Source organism: Peromyscus leucopus, chromosome 2, assembly GCF_004664715.2.
Source record: "Peromyscus leucopus breed LL Stock chromosome 2, UCI_PerLeu_2.1, whole genome shotgun sequence".
Classification (NCBI taxonomy): domain Eukaryota; kingdom Metazoa; phylum Chordata; class Mammalia; order Rodentia; family Cricetidae; genus Peromyscus; species Peromyscus leucopus.
The window spans coordinates 142,966,686-142,974,434 of record NC_051064.1 but is presented as its reverse complement, the minus strand read 5'-3'; the positions used below and the strand labels follow the sequence as shown (position 1 = coordinate 142,974,434).

Below are 7,749 nucleotides of genomic sequence, written 5' to 3'. Positions count from 1 at the left end.
ACAGATATACATGTAGACAAACATTCATACACATAAAATCATCTTTACATTTAAAATAATAATAATAATAATATAAAATCTGCAGAAAAACATCCAAATTGAGTTCCAGTCATCTACAAAGGCAAGCAGCCCTGGAGTTTAGATCAGTATTCTGACGGAAGATAGAGGCCCTGTGAATTCACTCCGTCTTGGAAACCCCATACTTCTGGCCAACCACATCTTCTGCCCAAATTAAACAGTAATTACCAAGGTCAGGAAAAGGCCTTGTCAGAACAGGTTTGTCCCCAGAGTGAGCTCAGCTTTGACCCCTGTGACCTCACACCGCCCCCCTCGTCCCTATAAATGCCCAGCCTGCCTCTACCCCGGCCAGTCCTGAGCACCTGACCATGTTGGGAATTACAGTCCTCGCTGCCATCGTGGCCTGCGGTAAGCTTGAGAACGGGGACAAGCTGCATCCAGCAGGCTCTAAGATCAAGCTGGCCTTGGGGTGTCCTCTGCTCCCCAAGAAAGGCACTTTGGGGGCCTGCGTGGGTTCTGTTGTGTCAGCTAAGCCACTTCCAAACTAGCAGGTCCTGGAGAAGGGGTGAAGAGCACCCTGTAAGGTGTGAGGCTGAGACGGGGGGCCCTGAGCAAGGCCCACGGTAGGTGCCTCGCGCGGCGTTCACTCCGGGGAGCCACTGGGCCGGTCTTTCCATCTGTGTCTCCCTCTCGAGGGTTCTTTTGCTCTCCCGTTTTGGTGGCATTCTCCCAGATTTCAAACTGAAGGGTTCAATAGGATTTGGGTTGGTTTGGGTAAAGGAGAGCACTTGATCGGGAGTGGAGCTGGGTTCTCTAGATGCAGGAGCAAAGTGGACCATATACAAGTATTAGGTTTGCCCACATCTCCATTCAATGGTGGGAACACGGAGTGGGTCCAGGGATGCTCAGTACCCTGCCTCAGGGTCACATGTTGGCTCACAGCCGGAATGCCAGCCCCCTCTGCCTCACCTCAGCGCACACACTCTCAACCATGCCACACGACTTCCTAGACATGGCGGTGTGGGACTCTGTGTAGTCCACACTGAATACTCCCCCATACACACACTGTACTGTGACCCAAAAAAGGCATCCTTCGTCCTTCGTGAGTGCCAGTCACCTGCCTGTTCCTTTCACTATATGAAGTGTCCCTCCTTCTCCTCCTGTGTGGCTTTTTAATGCGCCATGTGGCTTAGTTCTCAGGAGACTCTTAGATTAGTGCTCTTCCTCTCATATCACACACACACACACACACACACACACACACAGCGGGGGTGGGGGGGTGGAGCTGAGGCCCAGAGAGCTAGCCTGAGCTTCTCACCTGCCCTTTCGGGGGACAACCTACCCACCTGTATTCTCCTCTCTCCCCAGCCTCCAGCTGTGGGGATCCCACCTTCCCACCCAACCTGTCAACCAGAGTGGTAGGGGGAGAGGATGCCATCCCCCACAGCTGGCCCTGGCAGGTAAGCACTTTATGAGGCAGGTGCAGAGGGTGGAGGGACAAGGCTGGGGATCCCTGGGGGGCTGACATGTGGCCCTTTTGCAGATCTCTCTTCAGTACCTCAAGGATGACACGTGGAGGCACACCTGTGGCGGTACTCTGATCACCAAGAGCCACGTCCTGACCGCTGCCCACTGCATCAAGTGAGCGGGGCTGGCACGGGAAACCTGAGTATCTAATGCTCCAGGCACTGGGCTCTCTCTGTTAGCGATTCTCCTTCCAACCCAGCTGTTCTCCTTCCAACCCAGCTGTTCTCCTTCCAACCCAGCTGTTCTCCTTCCAACCCAGCTGTTCTCCTTCCAACCCAGTTTGTTTAATCAGTTGAAAACATTTCTTTGTGCACCTACTATGTGCCAAGAAACAACAGAGAAGACCAAGGCCAGCCTCTGGGGCTATTTTGGTGGAACGTTCTATTCCACTATTCTAGTGGAAGGTAGAGCAATAGATAAACAAGTAAATATGTAACTTATCAAACAAAAATGAGGCTGGAAGAAGGGAGAGGCAAAGGTGGGTCTGGCTGAATTTAAAAGAAGATAGCCCAGAACTGGGAGGGAGGGAGGGAGGGAGGGAGGGAGGAAGTTAAACTAGTAAAATAAGGGATCTGGGGCTATAGCTTAGTTGGCAGAGTTCCGTCTTAGCACAAAGCTGTAGGTTGAGGCAGGAAGAGCTAAGGCTGAAGGCTGGGATAGCCTTGCATTTGAGGACAGCCTGGACTAAAAAGAAGAAGGAAGGGTAGGGGATGGGGAGGGAGGGAAAGAGGGAAGGAGGGAGGAAAGAAAGAGGGAAAAGGAAAGAAAGAAAGACGGGCCTGGGAGATCGCTCTGCAAAGGGCAAAACCCCCAAAGAAGGGAGTAGGGAGAGAGGACATGGCTGATGTGTGGAATTCCAGGAACAGCCAGCGCGAAGGAGGCAGCTCTTGGATGCTTGGGAAACACTGGGCCAGCCTCCTCCTGGGAGCAGAGTGTAAGGGTTGGGGTGTATACACAAGGACTACAGTTGGACTGGAGAGCTGTGGGAAGGACTTCGGGGTGCAGTTAGCACCTGTTTGAGGAGACGCTGAGCAGTCAGGGGAAGCCAGGTGTGGCGGCGCTTGCCTGCCATCCTAGGGCAGGAGGATCTTGTGGTAGGGAGGACAGAGCCAAGCAGGAGTCCCTCAGGTGGCTACTGCCATGTGGAAGCCAGAGGCAATAGCAGCTTGACTTCTCCTAGCCTGCCAGTCTAGGGCGGCAAGGTCATACCTGACCCGAGTCCCTGGCTCTGAGCCACAGGCCCTTTCTCCCATCATGCACAGGGTCGATGGGAACAGACACTCCCTTCCCCACAGAGCCCTTCGGTAGCGAGAGGACCGGGTCACCAATGCCCTCAGTTTCCGGTTGGTCCTGCCAGAAGCCACCTGACATCTCTTTCCCCCTTACAGCAAAGACTTAACCTACCGCGTGGCCCTGGGGAAGTACAATTTGACGGTGGAGGATGAGGAAGGCTCCCTGTACTCGGAGGTGGACACCATCTACGTCCACGAGAAGTGGAACTCGCTCTTCGTGTGGTGAGTGCCAGACCTGCGGCAGCGACGGCTCACTTTCCGGGGGTCATGACCTACAGCGGTTCTGAACATTTCCACTCTGTTAAGCTGTCATGAACCGGCATATGAGGAAGAAGCCACATCAAGAAGGACAGGTCCACCCATTAGAAGGGTCACTTAGGGCCGGGGAGGTGGCTGCATGGCTAAGAGCGCTTGCTGTGTGTCTTAGTCCGGTTCCTGTTGCTCTGATAAACACCGCGACAGAAAAGCAAACTGGGAAGGGAAGGGCTTGTTTCATACTTCCAGGTAACCGTCCATCTCTGAAGGGAGTTGGGGCAAGAACTCGAGCAGGGTAGGAATCGAGACAGGGTCTCTCTGTGCAGCCCCGGCTGTTCTGGATCTCTCTCTGTAGACCAGGCTGGCCTCAAACTCACAGAGATCCGCTGCCTCTGCCTCCTGAGAGCTGGGATTAAAGGCGTGCACCACCACATGCCCGCCTTTTAGCCTGCTCTCATCATCCAGGGCCACCAGCCTAGGGATGACACCACCCACGGTGAGCTGGACCCTCCCACATCAATCATCACTCTAGAAATGCCCTACGGACTTGCCTACAGGCTAATCCTATGAAAAGGGTTTTTTTCTCGATCAAGATCCCTTCCCAAATGACCCTAACTTGTGTCAAACGTAAAGTTAGCACCATGTGCGAGCCTAAGGACCTGAGTTCAGATCCCCAGCACCCACATGAGAAGCTGCGTGTGGCTGGGAGAACCTCTAACCTCGGGGCTGTGGGAGGTGGGGACATGGAGCTGTCCAGGGCTTCCTGGTTGCTGCCCTCACTGGTGAGAAACCAACTGGGGAATAAGGTGGAGAGCGAGAGAGCAAGCCACCTGACATCCCACACACATGCATGGGAGCATACACACACACACACACACACACACACACACACACACACACACACACAGTCATTTGTCCTCCAGAGTGTCCACTACCTAATAAGCTGCTGGTAGGTGTTTACGGGGGAGTCCCTGGCCACCAAGGCTGGACACCCAGCACCACCTCTACACATTTGCCAAACCTCCACTTTGCATTTCAGGAACGACATCGCCATCATCAAGCTGGCTGAGCCCGTGGAACTGAGTGACACCATCAAGGTGGGCTGCATCCCAGAGGAGGGTGCCCTGCTGCCTCAGGACTACCCCTGCTACGTCACCGGTTGGGGTCGCCTCTGGAGTGAGTACAGCCTGCAGCGGGACACCCCCGAGGCTTCCTGGAGGAGGTGCCACTCGAGATTAGAACGTCTCCCACATTCTCCCTCCTGCCTGATAGCGTCATAGATTTTAAACCTCTGTTATAATAACAGCGACTATTGATTTACTCAGCCCAGACCATGTGACAAGCATGTCACAAGTCAATGTGGTGGGTGACGTAAGGGTTCTATAGGCTACAACTCATCAGGTATTTAGAACAGGAATTGGCTCATTGCCCCAGTCACATAAATAAACCAAAAACAAGAGGCAGGCCTGGTCATGCACTCCTGTGATCCAGAACTTGGAAGGTGGAGGCTGGAGGGTCAGGAGTTCAAGGGCACTACATAGGGAGTTTGAGACCAGCCTAGGCTACATGAGAACCTGTATCAAAATAAGAGATACACTAACCAACTAACCAAAACCATCTACTTAGGGGTAGGAGTCTAGATCTCACCGCAAACGGGTGCCCAAGCCAATGCCAGCTGAACTAGACGGTTAAATGAACATTAAAACGAGGCAAGACTTAGAGAAAGCACAGGCTGGCTCTTAAGGACATCCCGGGAGAAGAAAGCCTTCAGATGTGTGCAGCTAAGATGAAGTTCTGGAAGGAAGTGGCAGACAGTTGAACCCTCGAGATCCCAGCCGAGGAAGAGGGATTGTGGGTCAACCTGGCTCAGTTCAGAGTGAGTTCGAGACCAGCCTAGGCGATTCAGGGAGACCCTGTCGCAAAATAGAAGGGATCCAGCTCAGCGGCAGACGGCTTGCCTAGCATACTCAGAGCCCTGGGTTTGACCCCTAGCACAGCGAAACAGAAAGAAGAGGAAGGCTCCACACTAAAGATATTTAGTCTCCAAGGGACCGTGACCCAAAGGTTTGGGCCGTCCCGATGAAGGGCGCACACAGTTCCCAGAGCCTTCCGGGCACCAGAACTTGCCTTTGCCAGTTCCCAGTCTCCTGCGGGCGGGAGACCAGCGCTATGGCGGGCCTGAGGGCACCGGCTGACCCCCTGGCATGGCTGCTCTCTCTCCCCAGCTGGTGGTCCCATTGCCGACGTGCTCCAGCAGGGCCTGCAGCCCATAGTGAGCCACGCCACGTGCTCCCGGTTGGACTGGTGGTTCATCAAGGTCAGGAAGACAATGGTGTGCGCCGGCGGTGATGGAGTCATCTCTGCCTGCAATGTGAGTGTCCTGACCCCACAGCAGGGGCCAGCAGGGAGGCGGGCAGAGCAGGGTAGATGGAGCCAATCAACGCCCGCCCCCCCCCCGCCCCCCGCGCCCCCACTAAGAAGCCAAGCCCTGATGGACCCTGCAGGCCTAGGAGAAAGCAGTTACTCAGCCCATCCCTCGCTGCTCAGCCCCAGTGCATGGGGAGAGGCAGGGGGCTGGACGTGAGCAGTTCAAGTCCCAATGGAGCCAGCAATCACATGGGCTGCTGAAGTGCGCTATAAAGGGGGGCGGGGAGGCGGGGAGGGGTGGCTCAAAGAGTAAAGGTGACCCAAGGTGACCTGAGTTTGAGCCTCAGAAACCATGGGAGAAGGAGAGGGCCAGCTCCTACAGTGTCCTCTGATCTCTATCGTGACAGGTATGCATGCCCACCAAAAAAAAATACACACACACACACACACACACACACACACACACACACACGAGAAAAAAAAATGTGGCTAGGGCTGGGGAGATAATTCAGTTGGTAGTGTTTGCCTTGCAAGCACAAAGACCTAAATTCGGTCCCCAGAACTCACGTTATAAAAATGCCAAGCATGGTGGTGCCTCTGAATCCCAGTGCTAGGGAGGTGGAGACAAGAGAACTCCTGGGTCTCACTGGTCAATGAGTTCAGCCCAGCCGGCCAGCTCCAGGCCAGAGAGAAGTACACTTGAAGATGACATGCCAGGGTGTCTTCTGGCTCCACATACACCTGCATGCACACTGGCATGAATACCTGCATCCTCACAAGCACACACACATAAATACATGCATGCATGCACAAACGCACATCAAAAAAAACGAGGCCACAGGAACCACTTCACACTGTGAGACTAAATGGGTCTTAGCAGCATGAAGTGACTTCCTTCATGTTCCATTCCTGGAGGCTCTGGTGCACCGGTCCAGGGAGACAGGGACTCGGAGTATGACCACAAAACATCCGGGACAACGGGGGACAGTCCATTCTGAAACACATGACCCTCTCCCCACACCAGCCTCCCTACTTTCCCAGGCCTCTTCAGGGTCCCCAGTCTCCAACTCTCTGGGAAGCTCTCAGAAGCTTACACACAGTGACCTGAACAGTCAGGGAAACCGAGGCAGAGTCCCTTGGCATCATCCCAGATCACAGCAAACTAAGAGCCAGCTGACACCTCAGGGCCTCACAGAATGAGGCCAGCCTAGTCCCCACACTTTTCTCTGTCACTATCCCCACAGCTAGCTTGAGGCCTAAATAACAGGTATGGAGGCCAAGGGCCCAGCTCACATCCCCCACAGCAGCCAGAGCCAGCCTCTGGGGGAGGGCTGGGGCTGAGGCTGGCTGCTTGGATGCCCCTAGGGAGACTCTGGTGGTCCACTCAACTGCCAGGCAGAGGACGGCTCCTGGCAGGTGCATGGCATCGTGAGCTTTGGCTCCGGCCAAGGCTGCAACACATACAAGAAGCCAGTGGTCTTTACCCGTGTGTCTGCCTATAACGACTGGATCAATGAGGTAGGTGTCCCCTGCACCCCTCCCTGTGCCCCTGAGCCCACTTCCTCACGTGGCCTCGTCTTCACTGGCTCCTCCTGGATGTATTCCCGGGTCCCTTAAGCTCATGTTCAAGTTCCATTCTCCCACTGAGATACCCTGGCTGAATCCTTCTTGGAGTAAGCCTTGAGTCAGGAGTGGGAGGGGGAATCGCAGAGGGGGCACATGGGTGGTCATATAAAGGCTTAAGGGTGTGGGGACAGAGGCACCCTGGGCAGATAGCCCCCAATGGGTATAGGGTGTGTTCTAAGCCCACATGCATTGTGCTCTGAAAAGCTGGGAGACCCAGAGCCTTTTGAGCAGAGACCAGGCCTGGCCATGGCCCTGCTGGGAACCTACTACCCTGCAGGGCTTGTTCTGCCCCAGAGGGTACCATGTTCCAGAGTCACTCATACTGGCTTCCGTTCCACCAGAAAATACAGCTGTGAAGAGTCTGTTCCAGAAGCCTTGCAGCCCATCTCCCGACAGCAATAAAGCGCCTTTCAAGAGCACCTGGGTACATTCGTTTATGCCTTCCGGGAGTTCCTGGTTCTCCATGCACTGGAAATGTACATCTTAGGCCAGGTCATAGAGATGTTAAAGACAGGTGTCACCATGTTAACAGGAGGCAAACAGGTAGCTGAAGGGATCAGAATTAAAGTTTAGGGCCTCCAGCTGCAGGTGGAGCCAGGGGACTCCTCAAAGACCAGGTCACAAGAAGATGCACCGATCTCAGAGACAACCATTAATTCCTAGG

General features: G+C 54.4%; 1 protein-coding gene across 1 annotated transcript; it reads left to right on the top strand.

The window, feature by feature from the left end:
- Positions 1–299: 299 nt before the first annotated feature.
- On the top strand, positions 300–7,502 carry Ctrc (chymotrypsin C). Its single transcript, XM_028880650.2, has 8 exons — positions 300–426; positions 1,387–1,478; positions 1,562–1,659; positions 2,934–3,059; positions 4,132–4,268; positions 5,318–5,463; positions 6,825–6,977; positions 7,427–7,502. The coding sequence occupies exons 1-8, from the start codon at positions 387–389 to the stop codon at positions 7,439–7,441; spliced, it is 807 nt and encodes a 268-aa protein (XP_028736483.1). The 5' UTR covers positions 300–386; the 3' UTR covers positions 7,442–7,502.
- Positions 7,503–7,749: the final 247 nt, after the last annotated feature.